This window comes from Arachis hypogaea, chromosome 12 (genome assembly GCF_003086295.3).
Source record: "Arachis hypogaea cultivar Tifrunner chromosome 12, arahy.Tifrunner.gnm2.J5K5, whole genome shotgun sequence".
Classification (NCBI taxonomy): Eukaryota; Viridiplantae; Streptophyta; class Magnoliopsida; order Fabales; family Fabaceae; genus Arachis; species Arachis hypogaea.
Genome location: NC_092047.1, coordinates 74,366,016 through 74,391,756, shown reverse-complemented (window position 1 = coordinate 74,391,756; position 25,741 = coordinate 74,366,016). Strand labels below are relative to the sequence as shown.

The window sequence follows — 25,741 nt, the reverse complement described above, 5'->3', positions numbered from 1 at the left end:
GATTGGAGCACTAGTGTCTCGTTTCTTTCTTCTCTCAACATTGTGTTCTCTTCTCCAAGAAGAAAAAGAAATCCAAATGGAGATGAATTAGAAAGAAGGGTCATAGGGTTCTCTTTCTTTAAGTGGGCCAAGGGAATTTTTATCTTTTTGTCCTTTGAGCATATTTTGTAGCCAACATTTAATATTATGTGTTTTCACCATTTTTCTGTTTAAATTTTTATAATGAAAACAAAAAGAGAGACAAAATCTTAAGCATTAGCAATTTTATTTTATATTAATCAATATATTTAGTTATTAGTCTAATATTTTTAATCTAATAATCAAATAATATATTTTTAGTTAATATTTTTAAATATTACTAGTTAGCTGTTGGTCAAAAATAATAAATTTTAATAATTCTTTAATATTATCTTAAAAAATAATTAAATTTGATATTAAAAAAATCTTGAATTTTTTTTAACAAATTCAATAAATAAATACATTAGTCTTTCTGTCTATAAGTATAGCTGTATAGGTCACTTTTAATAAAAGTACATGAATTAAAAAGTCGTTATCTTCAAAAGTATTTAACGTGTTTAGAATAATTTAACTTTGAAAGTTTTAAATATTTAGTGCATAATTAAGTATTTTATAATTTATAATGAATAAGGATATAAGTGGAAAAGGAGAAACAGGACATCCTTAAATAAATTAAATGATTTATATTAATTAGACAAACTTTTAGATAAAATTGACCTGAATTACTATGCATGGACTGAGTGTAAGTTCTAAAACTTCTCAATTTGAATACTACTACTCTCAAAGACGCTTGTAAAGTTATAATTGGATCAATGACTTCAATTAAAAATTGATCTCATAAAATTACTTGAAAATAAAAAAGTATTGGTGACCAATTATATATGCAGTTAACTAGAACAAATTTTAAAAATTTTTAAAAATTTAATTTTAAAATTTTTAAAATTTAAATTTGCATTAAAAAAATTCTTTTCATAAGAAACGACGCAGCGTCATTCCTCTCCTCTCCTAATGCGACATTATTTTTTCTTTTCTCCTATCGTGATTCGCCGTCTCCATATTACGTCACGCCGCCATTCTTAAAGGGATCCTCTCATGCCGCACCGCTTATGCGCATCGACGTCAAAACTCTTCTCGCAGAGTTGCGATCTATGCACTCCCAACTATTCAGCACGTGGAGTCGCCGAGTCGGACCACCCTTGACCACATCTTCTCGCGTTGTCATGGTGCTGCCCGTGGGAATTCTATTGCCACAACGACGACGCAAAACGCAATAGCGCAGCCACCCTTTCCATCTCTTCACGCAAGAACACTTTGGCCTCTTCCCTCCATCTCGTCATACTTCTTCATAATTTTGGATAATTCTTTTTATTAGTTTTGAATGTTTCTTTCTCTTAAATTTTGGATGTTTTCATTTTATGTTTTAAATATTCTTTTTTTTTGGGTTTTGGATACTTTTTTTTTAATAGTTTTCGATTTTTTCTTAGTTTTTTTTAATATTTTGTTGTATGTCTCGTTTTATTAAGTTTTAGAATTTTAAAAAAATTTTGAATATCTTATTTTTTTACAGGTTTTAGATGTTTTTTGTTACATTTCTGATGTTTTTTTTATTATGAATTTTTAAAATGATTATTTTGGATGTTTGTTATTATTTGGTATTAGATTTTTTTAGATGGTTTTTTTGTTATGTTTTGAATGATTTTTTTTATTAGGAATTTTTAAAATAATTTTGGAAGTTTTAGAATGAATTTTAGATTTTTTAAATGAATTTTGAATTTTAAAAATTATGTTTGAAAATTTTAAAATAGATTTTAGAATTATGATTTTATAATGATTTTGGATGTTTATTATTATTTGGTGTTAGATATTTTTTTAGATTTTAGATTTTTTTTTATTAAATTTTGAATATTTCTTATGATAATTTAAATTTACATTCTTCCATAAAAAATTAAAAAAATTACTAATTAGCTGTAATTAGTAGCATCACCCCTAGTTAATTAGCTAACGGAATTGTTAAAATATATGTATTACTCCTTCACTTTATATTTTCCTTCACAAGTTTACTTCAAAATATTCATTTTTTTTTTTTTTTTGCATTAGAAAAACACACTATTTAACTAATCCAAGCTACTATTATAATGAGGTTTATTTTTTGTTCCTCAAACAACTTGTGTTGTCACTATATATATATGCATATGCAGTGTGTGCATTTGCACTCTGAATCGCTCTAATAAATATTTCTTTACTTGCCTCTACAAACGCTAAACATTCTAACTTGCTGATTCCAACCATTATAATTTAAAAAGCATCACATATTCAATTATTATTAAGTAAAATGACAACAATCCCTTCTATGATTCCTTCTCCACAACAAACTAAAAATTCTATTGACATGCGCCCAATATACATTCCCAATTATATCCCTAACCCTTATTATGTTCGCATTTTTGACACGACACTACGCGATGGGGAGCAGTCTCCCGGGGCTGCAATGACATCCCAGGAGAAGCTTGACATCGCACGCCAGCTCGCGAAGCTTGGCGTGGATGTCATAGAGGCAGGATTCCCTTGTTCGTCTCAAGACGAATTCAAGGCTGTCAAGATGATAGCCGAAGAGGTCGGAAACGATGTTGATGACAATGGATATGTTCCGGTTATTGTTGGTATTGCTAGATGTAATCAGAAGGATATTGAAACTGCATGGGAGGCTGTTAAACATGCCATGAGACCAAAGATTAGCACGTTTATTGCTACAAGCCCAATTCATATGGAGCATAAGTTGGGTAAGAGCAAGGAAGAGGTTCTTCAGATTGCATGCAAGATGGTGAAGTTTGCTAGAAATTTGGGTTGCCATGACATACAATTTGTTCCTGAAGATGCTACCAGGTATTAGAATTTGATGTTATAAATAATAAATTAAATTATTACTTTTGGTTGTTAATGATCTTAGTGCCAGGCTATTCTAACAACGAAATATTGGTAAACCATTAAAATTGTCTCCGATTTTTTAATATATTGAAAAAAATACCTTCTACTCTTAACGATAAAAATATCTTTAAATATATATTATTAAACGTAATAAAAATAACTAAAAAGATATTATTTTTTATAAATGACAAATGAATATTTGATTCAAAATTTTGTAAAAATATTTAGATAACTATTTTAAAAGTACAATAAAAAAAATAAAAATTTGATCTCTAAAATTTTTTATTTTTTAACTATTAACAAAAATAAATAAAAAAATCTACTTAACATAAAATTACCAAAATTTAAGAATAAAAATATTTTATTTTTTAATCATATTTGTTAAAAACAATATCAAAATTCAATCTTTAAAACATTATTTATAATATATATTTAAAGTTGGGTATTTTTATCACATTTTAAAATATTTTTAAGACAATTTTTTTATTAATAGAAGTAGAAGATATTTTTGCCGACGTATTCAAAAATCAGGAATATAATAATTTTAATAGTTTACCCATGAAATATATAAGCTAATTTGGCCTCCATAAAAAATTGGGTTAGCTCAGCATAACTTCATAAAATAATGGTATTTGAAAATCTCGAAATGTGTTAGATACCTAAAACATAAAATAAAAAAAGGACGTCTTTTAGTGGTTTCAAAAGTATTTTTTAAAGGACAATTTATTTTTTGTTATACAAATATCACATCTTAAATTATTATATATAGAACAGTTAACAGATAATGAAAACATAAAAGAACCATAAAATAGCATGAGATTTAAATTTGTTATTCATTTGAAACTCAAAAGTCCACTACTACCTCATAAACTAATAATTCAAAATGAAAAACTAATATTTGATTATTAGAACACAAGTAACGCATCATAAATCTAGCATCAAGGAATAGATGTCGGCACGATAATGCTTTTCGAGAATGTATATCCATTTAAATTTGTGGACAAGTAAAAACTCTTATAAATGATTTTTATGGATATACTTTTAACACTATATTTGAAGTACTTGTTCATAAAATAGTATATCATCATCAACTTTGTTTATAACAAATTGATCTATTTTTGTGTCCCAAAATCTATATATATTGTGAATAAATAAGTATATATGAATTACGGTTTACAGCTCAGTTTATTTTAATGATTTAACTTCCATAAGAATTAAAATAATTCAATGTGCCTCTTGGGTGGGAAATTAGATAAATCTTATAGTTATTGTAATAATAATAAAAATCTTTTGCATAATGATTTATATATAATTTTAGATATTTCATAAACACTCTAGCCTAGATTACATGGGTTTATTTTACAACATAGGATTTAAAAATGCTAAAATACGATTTTTATCTTTACAAATATTGTAAAATTTGGTAATGACCAGGTCTCTCTATATGTTTTTTGTATTTGTGAGAATCTAAATATTTTTAACTATATCTAGCATTAAGTCCCCACAATTATCAGGTTTAGATGATTCTAAAGATGTTTTAGTTTTTGCACCCATATACAATATATAAAAGCTATATGCTTGTTTGAAATTCCTAAAATAACACATTTCTTATAATGTACAATGATTTTGTTCAGGTTCTCTCAAATAATAATGTGAGGCATTTAATTTGAAATTAATTTATCATAATTTTGGAAGTACTCATATAAAACCAAATATTTTAGAAATATTTGGACTTATATCAAAGGAAAATCTTCTACGGAGATCAAAATCGAATGTCACTCGATTTCTTATTCATAATAGATGTTAATTTAGATATTTACAAACGAACTAGCTAAGGAGCTAGTATTTAATTTGCTAACTATGCTTATTTAATCATTTATTAGTTGCATTAATATATTTTTTTTTATTATTCATAAAACGATATAATGGATAAATTAAAAAATATTCAATAAATTTGTATTGAAACCTAATAGATATTTACATCAAAATTAAATAACTTATCTAATTTAGAAATTTTTACTAATCAAAGTGAGGAAACATTTAACTTCACAGATATGTCCTAGATGTAGGAGGTAGTGTATACAAATAAATAAAAATAAAAAAATCTTTTTTGATAAATAATAATTTGGGTTTTTTATTTAAATAAATTTTATGGAAGATAAAATTACTGGATTTTCCTGAAACGAATTTTGAAATGTGATTACTCTGTTACTCTTAAGCTATGTAGGGGTATATAATATGTGAATCATGTCAACCTAAAACGATTAATACATGCATGGAGAAGACATAAATCGTGCTAGAGTGCCTAAGGTTAGTAATAAAGCATAAATCGTTCCACCCCCTTAGGTTTCACGTGAATTTTGGCCAACCCTCAATAGGATGCCACGAATTATGCTCTAAGAGGACCCGACCCAGCCTAGCACGGTTTATACTTGCTTCAGTAACCCTCATTAGTGTCCCACGATTTATGCTCAACTTAGTAATCCTAAGGTGGTAACGACGATTTACGAGGGCATAAACTCTATAAATAAACGAGTCTGAATGTAACGAACCACACTTGAGATTTATTGAGCATAGAGAGAGATGGCTGAGAGTATTTTTTTGTTAGTGCATCACCGAGAAAAAATTGATGAAAACACAAGTGAGAATGTAGCTTTGTCTAACAAAAAGCAGATAGGTATATTTGTAAATCTGTCAACGACTTTGATAGAATTACATAGTAGTATATTACAGAAGGCAGGAAAGTGCGGAAAAAAACATGTGAAGCAATTATTTTTTCGTATTCCTATATCATTGAGGCAAGGTTATGTTAAGTTTGGGAAGTACGAGATGCTGGACAATGACGACATGCGAGTTATATTTCACAGTCAAGCAAGATTTTCCGACTTGGGTGCTATGGAATTGTTTGCCAGAATGGCTGATATAGAGGGTAGCTCTGGTAGATCCGCTCCGAATCCGCCAACTGGCGTCATAGAAGGGAGTTCCACCACTATTCCAACTGGGCAACCAGTGACTCCCTTTGTTTCATCCCTATCATTTGCGGCTGATTTACCCGTTCCGATAGATGACTTGGGTGATGGGCGTAGCTTTGGACAGCTTGCAGCTGCAATGGGAGCAGCACCTATAGTAGACGGTGCACCGGCATTCATGGAGATAAGAGAGAGAGAGATCCATTTGCAGAGGCTATAGGCAATGATGGGTCGGATTTGGAGCCACCAATTATTGGGGATGAGAGCGATGAAGAAGAAGACACCGCACATGCTGGGGGAGCACAAACCCATACAAGTAGTCAAACACAGCAGTACCCTTGACATTTTTTCACTTTGGACCTTGATGTAATGAACCAGCCTACATTTGTAGATCAACATCACCCTACTATTCACGGAGACAGGCCTAGCATGATTGGCACAGACGAGTTTGAAATCAGGCAACGGTTTGAAACCAAAGACAAAGTTGTACTGACAATCAAGAGTTATAATATTCGTCGTGGTGTAAAATATAAAGTGTTTGAATCTGACCAATTGAAGTATTATGGGAAGTGTGCCCAGTTTGGAAATAGATGTAACTGGCTTATACATGTGACTATGAGGAAGAGGAAAGGCTACTGGAAAGTTAGAAAGTACAACAGACCACACACATGTTTAGCAACTGAGATATTGACAGATCACAGGCAGATCGATTATCATGTCATCTGCGCTTCAATTCAATAGTTGGTCTTGGCGAATGCATCAGTCTCCATTAAGGTATTACAGAATGTGGTGTCGTAAAAGTTTGGTTTCAAGCCCAGCTACAGGAAGGTTTGGATGGCCAAGCAGAAGGCCATTGCTCAGATATATGGAGATTTGGGAGGAGTCTTACAACCACATACCAAAGTGGATCACCGGGGTTCAGTTGTATATGTCGGGCACTATAGCGGTGTTGCGCACTTCACCAGCGAGGGCAGGTAATACGGTGGATGGAACGAAGGTTTTCTTTCATCGATTATTTTGGACGTTTCCTCCGTGCATTGAGGCATTCAAGTATTGCAAGCCACTGATATCCATTGATGGTACTTATTTATATGGGAAGTATGGAGGTACTTTGCTAATGGCTATTGCCCAAGATGGAAACTCGAACATTCTCCCAGTAGCATTCAGGTTAGTCGAAGACGAAAATACAGATTCACGGAAGTTTTTTCTTAGTCACCTTCGGCAGCATGTCACCCCCCAGCCCGGCATTTTAGTCATCTTTGACCAGCACAATGCCATCAAGGCTGCCCTGCTTCCGGAAGACGGTGGTTGGCTCCGGCCAACGGCATACCGTGCATTCTGTGTACGACACATTGCCACTAACCTCGCGCTATCCTTTAAGTCTAAGGATTCCCGGAAGATCCTCGTGAATGCCGCATATGCAAAGACTGAGGAGGAGCATCGGTATTACATGGTCTTCCTGCGGAAGGAAGACCTGCAATGGTTGATTGGTGTGACAGGATTGGATTGGAGTTATCGACTCAATATTGAGATGGAGATCGTCGATATGGTCATATGACGACTAACATTTCTAAGTCTATTAATGCCGTGTTGAAGATGACACGTAGCCTACCGGTGGGTTCACTAGTTAAGTCAACATATGGGCTTCTGGCCGAGCTCTTTGTGAGGAAAGAAAAGGAAGCCGATTCGCAGCTCGGGGATAGGCAAGAATTTTGTCAGACCCTTGTAAAGGCTATTGAGAAGAATCTACATGCCTCCAGGAATATGCGGGTAGATCTATATGACAGGGAAAACTCTGAGTTTGTTGTTAAGGAGTTTGCGGCGACCAGGGAAAAAATTGCAATGAGTGTCGGGTTTCTTTATCTGATTGCACATGTGACTATGAATACTTTCAAGCCCTCCACTATCCATGTCGTCATGTGCTTGCAACATGCTCGTTTTGTAGACTGGACTGGAGGACTTACATTGATGATATGTACCGCCTCAGCACCGTGTTCAATGTTTACAAGATGAGTTTCTCTCCACCTATTCAGGAAGAGTTGTTGCCCGTATATGAGGGACCTCATGTGATCCCTGATCCGGGCTGCTGTCGGAAGACCTCGGAGTACCAGGATAAGGAATAGTTTGGATGAGACAAAGTCGGATCAACCAAAAAGATGCGGAATGTGTAGGACCCCAGGTCATACTCGAAGAAACTGTCCACAGTGCCCAGGTGCTTCCGGATTGCATGAAGGAAGCAACACATAGCCGCCAGTGATTGACCCATTAGGTTATTAGTATTTGTTATTGCTCATGTGTCTTTATGCTATGTTATTTGTTTTAAGTTTATGTTAGGTTGATATTATTGTTAAATTGGCCTAATTCTATGATATTTTGTATTATGTTATTTTATGTTAAGTTTGCTTTTGTTGGACTTACATTTATGATGTGTTGAATCTTACTTTTGAGACACGTAAGATAAGATACAACAAAACATAGCATGCGCAGCATACATAACATAGCATACAATAATACAATGCAAGATAAGCAACAAAGTAAGATACAATACCCTAAAGATAGATAAACATAAACAAAAGTTTAAAGGTAGATAAGATCCAACAAAAGTCTTAAAATAGATAAGCTACATCAAAAGTCTAAAGATAGATAAATTATAACAAAAGTCAGATAATAGAGGTGATCCCAACAACTAACACATGTGTGATCCAATGTCACACTTTGCCGGCTTGATGACGCATTTCCTCCTTTATATGACCGATACAAACAGGTCTAGTGGCTGAGTGACAGGTGCGAATACCTGATTCGGTTGATAACTTAGTGAAAATTATCTTTGTCTCTGTCTCTGTTAATACTAATTTATAGGACTATATATATAACTCATTTTTTATCTTCTCTTCTCTTAGTCATACCTAGCTAAGTATAACACTACATTCTTAATGTCTTACAAAATAACATTACAAGAAAAATTAAAGGAGCAAATTTTGTTCGTTGTTATCTTTGTTTTAAATACAGTTATTTTAATAATATCTTTATACAATTATTAAATTGTCAAAGAATATTTGAAAGCATTATTCTTCGAACCAATAATTAATAAAAAAATAACATGCAAAAATATATTTTTTGACAATACTTTTAGTTTATAAATACAGTGTAAAAAATACATTTAAATACTTATTTTATAATTACTCACACAAATTGTTGTTTAAAATATTAACTATTTTTGTAAATAATTAATAATTGTGAAAAATATGTTACAAATAAAATAATTAGTTTAAATAATGAAAATAGAGGAATGCTAGGGGCCAGCAACTTTTGTGATATGTAGCCATCAAATAGCCATTAATGATGGTTTTAATGGTGTGAGATTGGTATGAGATTTTATCTAATGGCTCACTTTTCTTTGCTGGTTACATGCTGACCAGAATTTAACAAAGTTGCTGGTTCCCTAGACTTTTCCATGAAAAAATTATATTTCTAGTAAGAAATAAATAAATAAGTCCTACATTCCTAAAGTTCTAATAATAACACTTAATTTTGTATAATTGTATTTTTTTTTTTAAAAATCAATTAATTTTATTTTTATATTTTCAGATCAGAGAGAGATTTTCTTTATCAAATTCTTGGAGAAGTTATCAAGGCTGGGGTTACAACTGTGGCCATACCTGATACTGTTGGCATAACAATGCCATGGGAGTATGGAAGATTAATTGCTGATATAAAAGCTAATACTCCTGGAATTGAAAATGTTGTTCTTTCATCACATTGTCACAATGATCTTGGACTTGCTGTTGCTAACACCTTAGAGGTGATAACCATAATAACATTATCATTTAATGAATATAATAATATAATATAAAAATATATATTGTAATTTTTTCGAGCCTTGACTACTTTTAGGGTGTACGTGCTGGTGCAAGACAATTAGAAGTTACAATTAATGGAATTGGAGAAAGGGCAGGTAACGCATCATTAGAAGAGGTGAGTGTTAATTTTTTATTATTTAGTTAATGCGTTTTTTTAACCAATAATATAAGTTATTTTTCATTCAAATTTTTCCAAGAATCGATTTAAGTAACTTGCATAATCTTAAATTGTTTAAATATTTAATTTTTCAATTTACATTCATGTCCATTAATTATAGTAAGATTATTTTGACAACCATCGTACTAAGCAGGTAGTAAGGTTTATGGTTAAATTAATATAAACATCATAAATATTTATATTTGTAGATAAAGAGATTCATAATAGATTAAGTGTAAGATTCATGTATACTTAGACATGTAGTACTTAGTATCTTAGTATTTACGAACAAATTATCATTTTTAACCACAAATATTTAAAATACTATATAATGAAATTGATATTGTATACACGAAAGATACGTTTTAGTTTATAAAATTATCCAAATCTTAAAAAATTATTCAAAATTTATAAATGATCTCTTTTAACCTAACCTATGCCACTTCCAATTTCCAATCTTTTACCATTACTACCCATCTACATCCTCACTCATCCAACTCTTATCTTAGCTACCACCGTTATTATTGCTGTTGCCACCACCACCACCACTATTACCACCTCTTTCTCTTTGCCCGTCGCTACTACGGCTACTGTTGCATCCTTCTCCTTGCAATCACCACCATCACATACACTTTCTAAAATCTTGATCTAAAAAATCTCAAGGAAATGAGGGAGGCATTAGGAACCGAAGCTTGTAGTGGCTTCTTTGGAATTTTCTCAACAACCATAAACACTAACAAACAACTGTCATTGTCTGTTATGACAAAACTAAAGCTCAACCGTGTAAAGGATAATTCAACAACAAGAAGCAAATCCGCAAAGAAAAAAAGGCATTATAAAGCTCAAGAAGAAGAACAAGAACATTGATGAAGAAGAAGAAGCGTTTTGGATGAGGGCCGGGGCATGTTGTGGATCATCTCGCGGACGCGCTTGTCGCCAACGAGTTCTCAGTGTCACCTTGGATATTCCTTCTAGTAATCTTACTTTCTTCCTTGTTAATTGGGGAAAATCCTAATTTACTCTCTCGATCCCCCATCACACACCATTTTCCATAGCCACCGTCCACAATTTTTTTTCCTTTTTTACTTCAAATATTCATTAACCTAGAATACACTTAAGGTTCTCAATAATCAGACATGGCTTATATATGCTTCTTTAATCAAGTTTAGTTACAGCAATGACATTATTACTTTCTCTTTCTATTGATAAAGAGAAAGAGGTGGCCGATGGCAGCGGCGGTGGTAAAGACCGGTGATTGAAGTTGCGGTCATGAAGAGTTAAGTGGTTGGAAATTATGGAGTAGGGATTGGAGGTTGGGATTGGAGATGGACTAAGTTTCCCCAAGGAGGGTAGTTTAGGAATTTAGGATAATTTTTTGAAGTTTAGATAGTTTTGTTAACCAAAATTCATCTTTTATAAGTACAAGATTAATTTTATCTTTTTATGTATAAATTTGTCAGTATTTTAATATTCATAAATAGAAATGAACAAATAGTAGTTTACTCTAGTATTTATTGTAGGTATATATAAAGTCTTTAAATAGAAATGAATTAGATGTGACATGAAGGTTTATCAAATTCTTATACATAGTTACTATTTACCTTTTTTTACGGATAAAACACTATTTTCTGTTATGATTTTCTTCTTAGTAACGGTAAAAATTGTAATCCTAGTAGTAGTTGTAGTGGTTTGATAGTGAAAGTAACATAATAATAAGAAAAAAAATATAATAATAAAAAAAATAGTATTTTCAGAAGAAAAAACTTTTGTTTTGACCAGAAAAATAAAATTGGATAAAATAAATTTTAGGATAAAAATATGATATTTCAAATATTAAAAACAAAATTAAAACTTTGTCCAAATTTTAGAGATTAAAAATATATTTTATCCTTTTTTAACCAATGAAAAACTCTAATCCATTATTTTTATTTTCTACATCTTTAAAATTAGCTACTTAGCCATTTTTAATTAATTTCACTTAATTTTAATATAACTATAAAGCCTGTTATGGATGCAAAATGAATGAACTTGTCCTATCTAATTAATCTTTTATTTTTAGATAAATGATAATAATAACAATAATAATACTAAATCCACAATAAATTTTAAATTAAAGGATAAATGGCATTATTAGTTCTTTTTAAATTCCTTTGACATTGCCATAAAAAGAATAATGTAAGAATAATGTTTGGGAGACAATAAAATATCAATTCAAAAATCTAAAATAATTTTATTTAATGTTTATTAATTACTATTAAAATAATGATATAATTTTAAATGTAATAAATACGTGAGTATAAGTATTTTGAATGTTAAGCAATTCCACATATGTATTTATTAGTAGAGGAGTTCACTAGTTGCATTTCATTCTTCTATAATCTTATACTTCTTCACCTTAATAATCTTAAGGGAAGTGCTAGGAGAACAATGAAAATTTTGAATAACATGAACAACTACCAATCAAATGAAAATACATTACACCTTAATTTAATGCTACTAATTAAATTTACTCTTTTAATCCTATTAATTCATATTATTTACACATTGTTCAAAAATCTTATTGATTACCTATACTTTTCCTAATCTTAAAATCAAATTAGGTTTATTTGCCTTAATTATTATCATATAAAAAGTCTCAATTTTGTTTTAAATTAGATAATTAACAAATTTACAAGTCAACTTACCCAAAAAACAATTAAACTTCAAACAACTAGCTACTAACATTGGGAGAATACAATAATTAGGCAACACCTAACCAAGGAAAAAAAATAAATAACACAATTAACTAATTATCATCTAAGAATCAAAGATTAGATGCATTATTTTTATTTAAAAATAAAAATAAAAATTTATTCATTGTTATTGTTAAATTAATAATTTGTTTTATTTTTATCTTTTTCAAGATTGTGATGGCCTTAAAATGTAAGAGATACGATCAATTTGATGGATTATACACAGGAATCAACACACAACACATATTAAAGACAAGCAAGATGGTTTTATAACTCAAACTAATACTACTTTTGTTTTGTTTTTATTCTTAACTTTCTATTTTTGCTGTCACTAAAGTTATCTTTATTCAATTTATAAATTTAACAATTTTTTATAGGTCGAAAAGTACACTGGTATGTATTTACAACCACACAAGGCTCTTGTTGGTGCTAATGCATTTGTTCATGAAAGTGGCATTCATCAGGTTAGTGTTGTTAAAAATTTAATGATATTATTTGGACAATACAATAAGTATTAATTGTATTATCAAAGTTTATAATTTTCAACTTGGACATAAAGTTAACTGCTTTATATATTCGATAGTTTTACAACATAAAACAATGAAAATTTTTATAAATGATGCCAAAAAACTTTAAAATTTCAATCAAATTAAAAAATTTTTGAGAGTTAACCAAAATTACATACATTAGAATTTTTCTTTTTTATCATTTTATATTATGCTAAAATTTAAAATATATTTCTAGGGATAAATACTGTTTTAGTCCCTAAAATTTGGGGTCAAAATCGAATTCGTTTCTCACTTTTTTTTTTAAATTTAAAGTCGTTCTCAATATTTCATGTGGTATTAAAATCGTCCTTTCGACATTTTACGAACAAAAATGTCCTTGCATTAATTCTGGCCCTAATCTCATCATCCACTATCATTACCTTTACCATCACCACCATCAATTTTTTTTTTTTTTTTGATTGTTGAGTTACAAACTCGACCCAAAATAAGAAAAAAAGACACAAAACAAATCATACATCTCAGTTATATCCCCTTCGGCATTGCCATCAAGAATAATGATCAAGAATAGGATAACACTACTAATATAAAAATGCCCAAAATACAAGAAAATCACACCTAATATAAGGACTAATACCAAATCAAAAAGAAAGTTCTCCAACTAAATACTAAGGCTAGAATAACTATTGATAACTTGTCTCTATCTTTTATTGCATTATTCCATCTCCAGCACTGTATATAAGACAACTTCTCTATAATCATTGCCCCAGTTGCACACGAAAATTATTTTGGTGATCACGCAACTTTTCATTAGCACCACAAGACTTTTCTATTCTCATTCTGATTATTGACCATTTTTTTTCAATTGTTGATGAATTTGAACTCCTTATATGAAGCATATTGAACCTTAATATTATTGCAACTTTGTAGGAAATTTTTCAGTTTATTTCTTTTAAAATTCAGCCTCCAATAATTATTTCCTTGTCCTTTGGTCCATCTCACCAAGATTGCTTCATTGGTTTTGAAGACCACCCGCTCTAAAACTGCACTATACTCTTCCAGCAAGAATTGAACGGATGTTTCAATGCATTCTGCCAAAGCATTAACTCTAGAATCTGCATTCAAAAACTCACATAAAAGTACAATAATATTATTTTTAGCATTCACAAGATAGCCATCCACTGCCATACATTATTTTGAAGCAACATATTCAGCACAAATCCACCAAGAAAATTCATAATCAATGTTCACAGCCGGTCCTAGACTACTTGTAGCCCCTTGAACAATAGTTGACTGCTCTTCCTTCCTTTTTTTGTTAAGAATTTTCCATTCTTTTAGCTGGAACATAATAAACTCCCATGCATTTTCACATGATACATCCTTTCTTTCAAAAATAAATTGGTTCCTACTCCATATCACCCCTACTATTACAAACCAACAATTTATTCACCTTCTCCTTCCCACTCTCAATCTCTTTGGCCTAACTCATGTAATTCCCCCTACAACCATAGCTTTATACCACAAACGAGAAACATAGTTACAATGGATGAATAGGTGATCTATATCCTCATCATCTAAACCACATAAAGTATATGTTACCTCATTTCCATCACCACATTAATCTGTGCCAGCCTTTTCATCGTGTTGAGCTTGCCAAAGATCAGAAACCAGCCCATCATCTCCACCCTTAGAGGTACAGTTTCCCGCCAGATATTATCAAAAGTATGACATGTTTTAGGAAAGCCCAATGCTTTTGACTCCACTGAAGTGATGAACGACTTTACTGAGAAACTTCCATCCTTGGAGCAACTCCAAATGAGCTTATCTTCTGTACCTGCATTTAAACAAACTTTTTGTAATAATACTAGTAATTTCTCACAGTGTTTACACTCTCACTCAAAAAAGCGTCTCCTCCATCTCAGGTTCCAGACCCACCTAAAGTCGTCCCAAAAACCACATTTAACAATAGTTTCTGCTTGTTGGGTAGAAATTAAATACAGCCTTGGAAATTTTTCTCTGAGCCTAAAATCACCCAACCACTTATCATCCCAGAATTTTGATTTTTCACCATTTCTAACGCACATTCTAAGGCCCGCTGAACTTAATTCTTTACATAGTTGGTTACTTTTAACTCCATTTATGATATCCTTCCATGGTCCGCTAGACTTAGGTACATTATGCTCATTGATCGGTTCATCTAAAGGTACCACATTACACGAGGATACAATTTTCTTTCACATTGGTTTATCCTCTGTTGAGTATCTCCACCACCATTTAAACAGCAAAGCAGCATTTTTAATAGTGATATCTTCCACTCCAAGCCCTCTATGCTCCTTTGGCTTCTGTATAGTGTCCCATGCTACAGTTAGTAACTTTGTTCGCCCTTCTTTTGTACCCCAAAAATATTTTGATTGTAGGAAAATGATCTTCTTAGCCACCGCCTTAGGTAGTTTGAATAAACTTAAGTAGTAGATCGGTAAATTATTAATTACCGATTTAATAATTGTCAACCTACCCGCTCTTGACAGTAATCCTGATTTCCATTTTGACAATTTCTTTTCCATCTTCTCAATGATCGGCTTCCAAGTTTTAATACGCTTGGGATTTGCACCCAGAGAAATACCTAAATAAGTGATTAGTAGTCTCCCAAGCTGACAGTTCATAACCTCTGCCAAACCATATGCAACTTCCTCATGCACATTAATAGGAATGAGGGTGGACTTCTAATAGTTAATCACTAGTCTCGACATCATCCCGAAAAAAGCTAATATGCCTCTGAAATTTCGTAAAACCTTTCTATCTGGCGGGTAGAACAAAATTGTATCGTCGGCAAACTGTAAATGCGATAGAAGCACCTTGTCTCTACTAACTTCTAGGCCAGAGATGCTTCCTATATCCCTTGCTCTTGTAAACATCTGATTCAAAACCTCTGCCACCAAAATAACGAGGAATGGCGAAATTGGAACCCCCTGATGCAATCCCCTCTCCATGGCAAAAGGCTCTATCGGTGATCCATTTACAATGATCGACATGGCCGCTGTATTGAGCATTCCACTAATCCATTTCCTCCAAATATCACCAAAACCCATAATTTTTAGAACCTGATCCAAGAATGACCATCTGACAGTGTCATATGCTTTCTTGAAGTCAAGCTTAATAATTACCCCACTCTTCTTGCCTTTTTTCAACCAAGAAATGGTTTCTGACGCGATTAATGCACCATCAAGAATCTGCCTATTCTGTATGAAAGCAGATTGCACTTCCCCTACCAAAGAGCTCATTATCTTCTTCATCCTTAGGACCAAAACCTTTTATATTACCTTATATATGCTTCCCACCATGCTTATTGGTCTGAAGTCCTTCATTTCTTCTGGCACATTTATCTTTGAGGGTAGGATCACCCATGTCATGTTTAAGTTCCTATGTAGAGATCCCATTCTGAAGAAGTCTAAAACTGATTCTGTGAACTCCATCCCAATGATCTCCCAGGAATTTTTCACAAAGAACATGTTGAATCTGTCAGGGCCGGGTGCTTTGGTAGAACCACACGACCAAACAGCTTCTTTTACTTCATTATAGGATGGCATCAACTCAAGTTGCATTCTTGCTCCTCAGATAATCTTGCAACCAATCCCTCTTGGACTCTTATAACCAGCATCCTATCCTGGTGATAGAGATTTTTGAAGAATTTTCTTGCTTCATTCTTAATCCTTCTTGGATCTTTGAAACGTCTGTTCCCGATCTTGATTTCCTTTATCTGCTTCTTTCTCCTTCTGATTGTTGCCATGGTATGAAAGTATCTTGTATTTTTGTCTACCTCCTTGATGTATTTCTCCCTTGACATTTGCTTCCAATATTCTCCTTTTTGTTTATACCATATATCAAGCTGGCCTACCAACGCCTTCCTTCTACTCAAGTTTATTTCTGCCTCAATGTTTTCTTCTAAGAGGACTTCCACTTTGGCAATTTCACTTTCTAACCTCCTGATTTTATCATCAATGTTGCCAAATACCTCCCTGTTCCATTTTGAAATATTCTTCTTTATTAGCTTTAATTTCTCATGCTTCGGTAACTCTCCTAAAGCCCTCCATTCTTCTCCTAACATTGGTAAAAATTTTGGATTAGAGAACCAAATGTCAAGAGCACGAAAAGATTTCGAACCCCATTGCAATCTATCCGTCATCAGGCATAAAGGTACATGGTCTGACTTTGAACATTTTAACACATCAATTCTTAATTCCGGAAACTTTTGTAGCCATTGAGGATCCACACAAATTCTATCAAGCCTACTGGCCTGGCTTCCCCTCCTCCAAGTAAATTTTCTGCCCTGGAGAGGAAGGTCTACCAGGTTCATATCTTGAATCCAGTTGCCAAAATCCCTCATCCCTGCTATACTTCCTCTTTCGCTACACCTTTTTTTCCGAGCATAATACTTCATTAAAATCCCCGAATACAATAAAGGGCCTCATCAGGCTATTCTTTAAAGCCAACAGTTTATTCCATAACTCTCTTCTTTCACTGACCGAATGATTTTCGTAGACAAGAGCAATAGAAATTTTTCTACCAAATTGTCTCAGCATACCAATAATACAGATCTATCTATAACCTTTATCTCTTCTAATTACCTCCAACATCTCCTTATCCCATATACATACAAGGCCACCATTACTCCCCTCACCCCCAAAATATTCCCAGTCAAAGTCAGAATTTCCCCACATCCTTTTTATTATATTCTCAGAAATACTATCATTTTTAGTTTCAACAATACCTACTATTATCAAATTAAATTTTCTCACAAATTCTTTGATGCATCCCACATTTCCCCTACTCCCTAACCCTCTACAATTCCAGCATAAAATCATTGATTGTGATTTGAAGCTCCTACCTTTGTTTTGTAGGTTCTCTTTCTTCCTCTTATTCTCTTGGTGACATTAATATCTTCCATCACATTTCCTCCCTTCAGATCCTTCCTGATGAAGCTCATAGCTTCTTCCTCATCACTGCATTCCAGGTTCAACTGCGATCCCAAGATCCAAGCTTTTGTTGCCTCACTTATGGCGTCACTCTCCTCACCATCACTATTTTCAGAATGTTGATTTTCTGTGCCCCTTTCCTTTGTTATTTTGAGATCGCTCTTCCTCTGCCTCATTACTTTAGCACTATTCTCACATTTCTTCTTTCTTTTTTGTGATTTGATTGATAGTAGCACTTTCTTCGATTTTTCTCCATACTTGGAAGAGTGTAACCTTCTTTCTTTTAGCGTTGGGGCCAATAGAGGCTTCTTTGTTTTTTAGGGTCTGCCCTAACCATCCCAGTTTCATGCAAAATGATTGTTTCTTCTTTTTTGCCTTGATCTGCAAGGAGTTATTATTAACAAAGTCTTCAAAACCAGGTGGAACCATAGGGCCAGAGTTTGATTCAGAGTTCACCACATAGTTATTACCCACCATCAAGCCCATTTCCTCCTTCTCCCCTTTATTTACTAGCCCACCCTGCAGGCCCAATTGTGTTTCTTGAATGATTTCCTTGGTGTTTCGATCATCATGCCAACATTTTATACAATTTGAATCACCCTGGTGGTTGACCACTTCAAGTGATTGCATATCTAGAACCGTGCCACTGTCATTATTTCTTTCTTCATTCCTATGCACAACAACCTCTATATCATTAAGATCACCCACTATTTCATTATTGCACTTGTCTTTTCCCATGCAATATGCCACATCATCTTCCCTAACCTTGTGTCCATGTGTTTGAAAATTTGGTTGGTCACCACAAGCATTTTCAGATGCAGCAATGGCCTCCAAATTAATGAAATCAGCCCGATTATGCTTCATGGTGTCGGTTTTTCGACTTTCTGTACCATATTCCTTCACAAATATTTCGAACTTACTTCCATTCAATAATTAGATCATGGATCATAGGGAACCACGTTGTGTCGATTGGAGAAGGAGGAGAAAGAGAGAGTTGCTCTTATTCTCTGAAATCAGTAATAATCAAATTTTTTCATCAATAAGTAACACATTAGTGACAAATCACTAACAGTTACTTAATCAATAACAAATTTCAACAAAATCTAAAATTCCTAAATCACTAAAATCACAAAAAATCAGAAATTTTCTTCAATTTCATAAAATATTTATAATAAATAAAAGATAAATTTTAAAAAAAATTAAAACCAAGAGCTAAAATTTACCTAGAAGAAGAGGTCATAGGACTAGCGCCTTGCAATGTAGCCACATTGACGGTTTTCAAAGTGGTGGTGCCGACGGCGCGTGATGGACAACCTCAAACTCTGCAAGCTCCACTATCTTCAAGGGCGCCACTACCAACACAACCAGAAGGTTTCGGAGTCGCTGAAGCTTCAGAGAACAACGAGCACCAGGACAAAAGGGCAAAATAACACTACTTTCGAAAATGACACCGTTTTGAAGAGCACCAAAATTAGGGCAAAAGTTTTAAAGTGGATGATGCTCAAAGATGTGCATTTGGAACTGCTAAGGAGGGTTCTGCAAAAGAGAGGACAGCCAAACAAAGAGGATGATAAGGGGTATCTTCGTTATTTAGAAAAATATTTTATTCAAAAGGATGATTTTAATACCAAATGAAGCGCTATGAATGATTTTGAATAAAAAATAAGGTTATGGAAGATTTTGATTTTGATCTTAAATCTTAAGGACCAAAACAATATTTATTCCTATATTTTATTTGGGTTAACATGAATACATTTTACATTCAACAATATAATTATTTTAACTAATTTTTTGGTTTAACTTTAAGCGCTCAACAAAATAATCCTCTAAATTTGGTCAATGAAGTTATTTTTTATTTTTATTGTATGACTTATTTATAGGATGGATGGTTAAAACATAAAGCTACATATGAAATAATACTTCCAGAGAGTATTGGGATTAAAAGATCTAAAGGTGATGGTTATGTATTAGGAAAGCTTAGGTAAGCAATTAAACTTAGCTTCTCATTCTTTGTCTTTAATTGTCTTAGCTATTATAAACATACAAAAATATTTGGTAACCGAAGAAAACTAATTTTTTTTTTGTCTTCATAACATTACCAATAAACATATAATTGGATCTTTCATGGCCTATTCATCTATGAATATATGCTTCCGAAAAAATTCAAATTATCTTCTATTAAATTTAGAGTAATGCCTCTAGTATGAATATTTCAGTCAAAATTACATGAAATTAGTAAACATGTTTTCGTTTATTGTTGTATTACTATGATACTCATGATCATGCTTTGTTGTATAATTATAATTACATATTATCATTCACACCCATACATAGTTTAGTAGAAAAGGAACACCTCATCTCTTGTAATTGCCATTACTTGAATAGTGTCTCATATGTCTAAAATCGATTTTGAGCCATCTACACCATCCACCCACCTATATTTGCCAAAAAGAATTTGCAATTTAATTTGTATTAAGTTCTAAAAAATGTTAAAAGTTTTGCCAGAATTTTTTCAATAATTAAGACCCTCTAATTTACCAAATTTCAAGTCTATTGTGTATTTCAATATTTAAGTAATACATTTATATAATATAGATAAATAATTTGTAATTACATTATTTAATCCTAGCCTTTCTAATCGTCTTATTTCTCACAAATGAACTACAGAGAAAACACAAACAAACAACAAATCTCTACGTCCACACAAAATCATTTCGCCTTACCCACCCTATAACTCTGTCATAGGGGATTCAAGTTTCTATCCTAAACATGCAATAATTTCTAAAATAAACACTTTTTCAATTAACATATTAGTTTCACTTATTTTAATTTATTATTTTTAGTTTGAATTAAAGTTTAATAACAATGGAAAGACAATTAGATAAGTAGATACTAACCTTATGCAAATTTATCTATAGACGCCTCTGAAAACAATAATTTCAATGAACCATCTTCACTCTAGCAACAGCCACAATCTCCCAAAGGTTACAAGAAATATGCAAAAATCAAAACTGAACTCAAAGTGTAGAAAAATGGGATACAAAAAAATAATCGAAAAAACTTAATAGACCGCAAAAACCAAATTGATTAAATTGAGGAAAAACTTACCACAAACATAATGACATTGACGGAATATTGGTCGAAGCTTTGAGAAAGGAGAAAACCTAGAGAGAAGGTTTGGTGGTTGAGAAAGAGAGAGAGAGTGTGTGTGTTTCTAACATGAAATGCTGTGTTTTATTAAATTTAAATGGATATTACTGTCATTTTAGCGACGGCTAATCTGTTAGTAATATTAATGGAGTGTGAATTGTTAAAATTTCATTTTTTTATTGATCAACACATGTATTTTTATTTTTTTAATTTTAAAATAATTTAAAATTTCATTTTCGGCTGTTAGTAAATTAACTTAAAAAACTTCCATCAAAACTTATCGACGCTTTGGCTGTTGGTAGTTAATTATAAAAATAATGTTTAAATTAAAATAATTTATTTACTAAATTGATAATAGAAATAAAATTAAATTTGCATTCTTAAAAAATATTATTACACGTGTTGACATCAATAATATTATTATACGTGTAATGCATTAGATGTGTAATAGTGATTGGATGTTTAATGCATTAGCTAGTAGGCAATTAAAGTGTTCATATTGCTAACATAAATGATATAATTAAGCACAAATCACACTAAAAGTTTAATCGTTTGGTGATATTCATTAAGATCACCTGCTATTTTTAAAATGTAAAAAAAAAAGTAATATTCATATCATTGTCATCTTTTGTTGTTTTGTCTAATTAGAATATATTTTGTTCTAGGATAAAAATGTACCATACATTTTTATAATGAAAAAGTATATGAAATCAAGAGGTGATCAGCCAAAAGTAAATAATTTAACTAATTTATAATTATATTTAATTAATTTTATTTGTTTTTAATTTATAATATTTGATATTAATTGCTTCTCATTTTAAATTAAAATTTTAAATGATACGTTAGAGAAATAGGGGCGGGGATCACGGAACTTCCAACAATTCCGATTCTTAGTATATAAAAAAAATTATAAAATATATAAAAGAACATCCATTTAGTATGAAAAAGAAACATTCTGATACTTAGTAGAAAAAACATCCTAATGCCTAGCATAAGCATCATCCACGTAGAGGTTTTGGATTCACCCAGAGGCATTTGACTGGTTTTTTGCTAGTACCCTCTTGGTTCCCTAGCATTATTGTTTTATAATAGATTATATAATTTTACATATTAAATGTATTCGTGGAATTTTTCATCTCCTTTTTACTGCTAATCGAGTGTACCCTAAATGGTGAATTTTCTTGTTTTTAATCCTCCAAAATATTATCTAATTCATTTTTTGTCTTTATATCTATAAATAACGTTGAGTTAATTATTGTACTATTGATACAGTGGAAGAGCTGCCTTAAGAAAGCGTCTTGAAGAGGTATTAAATAGTCATATAAGTTTGATAGTATATTAACTATTTTCACTATATTTGATGAGTTTTTCTCTTTTATTTCAGCTTGGTTTTCAACTTAAAGATGATGAAATTAACAGGGTGTTTTTCAATTTCAAAGCCCTAGGTGATAAGAAAAAGGTAACTAAGAACTATTAATTCAACTTATATATCTTTCTGACTTTGATTTTAATAATCAACTATTAATTATTTTTATTTTTGTTTATGTCATCCATTTGTCAAAGCATTTTACTACAAGACTACTCGTATTATTTTTGTTTATGTAAAATTTTAATTTGATTAATATTGATAGAATTTTAACTTTTTTATGTATTAATTTATTTGATCTTTGGTTTCTCAGAGAGTTACTGATGAAGACCTTAGAACATTAGTATCAAATGAAGTTACCCATATAGAACCTATTTGGAAACTTGGTGACTTACAGGTAAATATTGATATGATAACTTATAGGTAATTACATTTTTAAAAGGATGATTTTGAATTATTTTTTATGTTTAATGTAGTGGATTGGCATGTGACTATAAAACAAAAAAATAAAAAAACTTTATCTGTTAATGCAGGTAATTTCTGGAACATTAGGTCTTCCATCAACAACAATCAGACTCATTAATATGAATGGAAGCACACATGTTGCATGTTCTATTGGTCAAGGATCAGTGGATTCAGCATTAAAAGCAGTTAATTTTATTGTGAAGGTTTGAATTCAAAAATAACTAACTTGTTGCTATAATGATCATGATCTTTTGAATTTTATAAATTTTGACACAATTTAACTTTTAATTTTTTTTTTTGTATTTTCGACCCAAAACTTCTTATTTTGTTGGTTTTGTCATAAAAAAAAATAAAAAATGGTACCACTCATTTTGCTCAATGAAATTTTATTAAATGGGTTCGACTTTTATTCATTGGTTAATAAACACTTGATATATGATTGATACTAACCTGTTTAACTAGTTAGCTAAAACAAATCAGGTTAGCATGTTTAATGGTCTTAATATATAATTAATATGAATCTGGCAATTGAGCCAGAATACAAATATAGAGATAGAGAAACAAAAATATCATTTTTTCTTCCAATTAAAACGATAGAGAATTAAAGAAATTTGTATCCTACACATTTTGTTATTGTAATTATATCTAGTTTCAAACATATTTTTGTGTTTCTCTATCTTTATATTAGTGCCTCATTTCACTACGAATTGCAGCATGAAAAAAATATTCATCCTGTTATGGATTTTTTCATGTATTTGAAATTGTAGTTTTCATGAAAAATAAAGTCTATAGGATTAAATATAGATTTATGTAGTTGCAATCATAATTACATTGCAATAATAAAGAAAATTGTATCGTTCTGAGTATCAAATCGAATTGGCTGGTTAATCGATTTAAAATAATAAATCATAAAAAAGACATTTAAAAAATGATATATTTATACATAAATGTATTATTTTATTATATATCTTAGAAAATTGTAAAGCTATATAGGAGATAATTTGCAATTATTGTTACCATCGTATCATTATATTGGGCACTATAATCATAGTAAACAATTGGAAGTTTCTTGGATTGTAGCTATTCTATATGAATACATTTTTTTTCTCTTTTGAGTGCATTTAATCTATAATATTTATACTAATATGTTGAAGAAGGAATTAATGCAGGAACCCATAAAACTTGTTGAATATTCAGTCACTACAATAAAAAATGGGATTGATGGTATTGTTACCACATATGTTGTCATTTGTAGAGAAAACAGCAATTATGAATCTACTTCTACCTTATCACAAGAAAATGTTCATCCAACTTTTAGGTATAATTATATTTATAAAGTATAAATAGAATTTAATTGCTTTAGCAACATATGTTTATTACAATACTCAATTCCGAAGCCATTCATTAATTTTTTTTTTTTTTTTTGTGATAGTGGTACTGCAGCAGGAACAGATGTAGTTGTTTCAAGTGTTGAGGCTTACATTGCTGCATTAAATAAGATGTTGGGTTCTAAAGAATAAGTTATATATCAGTTAAAATAATAATCATTTTTATTTATGCTTGAAAGATTTGAAAATCAATGTTGTTATTTTTTATAGTTGTTTTATTTTGTAGTTTCTAACCTTCTAGCTAGTTAAACTACAATTTTCTTATTACTTTCCACAAATTGCTACACCAAATTAGGGGTGCACATGGGCCGGGTGAAGCCAGGTTTGATGTGACCCAGACCCGGCCCGAAATATACACCGGGTCTATTTATTAGACCCGAACCCGACCCTAGACCCGATGAAACCAATACACTTTCGGGCCACAATTATACCGGGTAAAAACCGGGTGAAAACCGGGCCGTTAACATTATATTATGTTGATACCTTCTTGTAAGCTAGCATGTAAAAATATCCAAATTTTCAAGACTCCAACCATTAGTTAACATGGTAAAATTCACTTAGAAAAATATAACAAGAACCAACCCTTCTTCAAAATTAAAGCATAACCACAATCAATACTAATATTGTCTAATAATACCAAATATTTAAATCAATACAAATAACACAATCTTATGTATTAGTCTAAAGTCTTATGCATTCTAAACATAAAACATTAACTTATAGTCTTATAATGACTAATAACACAAAATATTAAGGTTTACAATACTTAAATTCCACATAAGAATAGTCATGATCCATCACTAATAACACAAAATATTAATTGTGTATGATGACCGGGCCACCGGGCCGACTTCGGGTGACCCGAGCTATGGCCCGGACCCGACCCGAAATAATGACCGGGTCTATTTTTAAGACTCGTACCCGACCCTAAACCCGATGAAATCACACCAAATTAGTCCCTAAAGTGTTCGGGACCGGGCCGAACCTTCGGACTGGGCCGGGTCATGTGCACCCCTACACCAAATAATTATAGCTATAATTAAAAATTATTTTTGAATATAAATGTATCAATAAAATATATGAAATATTCTATCATGAGACTTTCTTCAAAATTTACAAATCATAATAATATGAAATATTAATATAAATATTGAGTTACATATATCTTTTTATGTACTATTTATTAATCACACAATTCTAAAGAAAAATAAATTTTATATATATGGTGCATC

At 31.4% G+C, this 25,741-nt stretch overlaps 1 protein-coding gene across 9 annotated transcripts; it reads left to right on the top strand.

Moving 5' to 3' along the window:
• The first annotated feature begins 1,034 nt into the window (after positions 1 to 1,034).
• On the top strand, positions 1,035 to 24,773 carry LOC112727533 (probable 2-isopropylmalate synthase). Of its 9 annotated transcripts, none has more exons than XM_072209384.1 (12): positions 1,037 to 2,901; positions 9,501 to 9,714; positions 9,807 to 9,887; positions 12,833 to 12,925; positions 13,039 to 13,125; positions 18,066 to 18,178; positions 22,563 to 22,596; positions 22,675 to 22,749; positions 22,970 to 23,053; positions 23,190 to 23,324; positions 24,279 to 24,439; positions 24,554 to 24,773. In XM_072209384.1, the coding sequence occupies exons 1-12, from the start codon at positions 2,351 to 2,353 to the stop codon at positions 24,639 to 24,641; spliced, it is 1,716 nt and encodes a 571-aa protein (XP_072065485.1). In that variant the 5' UTR covers positions 1,037 to 2,350; the 3' UTR covers positions 24,642 to 24,773. The 9 variants fall into 9 exon arrangements, with proteins under 9 accessions (XP_072065488.1, XP_072065490.1, XP_072065485.1 ...); XM_072209390.1 differs by having other exon boundaries at positions 1,038 to 2,901; positions 24,377 to 24,439; XM_072209386.1 differs by having other exon boundaries at positions 1,038 to 2,901; positions 24,291 to 24,439.
• The last annotated feature ends 968 nt before the right edge of the window (positions 24,774 to 25,741 follow it).

What these genes read in the sequence shown, in the direction of transcription:
- LOC112727533 (XM_072209384.1), top strand. Translation starts at nt 2,351, where the DNA reads ATGACAACAATCCCTTCTATGATTCCTTCTCCACAACAAACTAAAAAT. An exon ending in ATGAAAGTGGCATTCATCAG is followed by an intron (nt 13,126 to 18,065) that starts GTTAGTGTTGTT and finishes TTTGTTTTGTAG; the next exon opens with GTTCTCTTTCTTCCTCTTAT. An exon ending in GGAAACTTGGTGACTTACAG is followed by an intron (nt 23,054 to 23,189) that starts GTAAATATTGAT and finishes CTGTTAATGCAG; the next exon opens with GTAATTTCTGGAACATTAGG.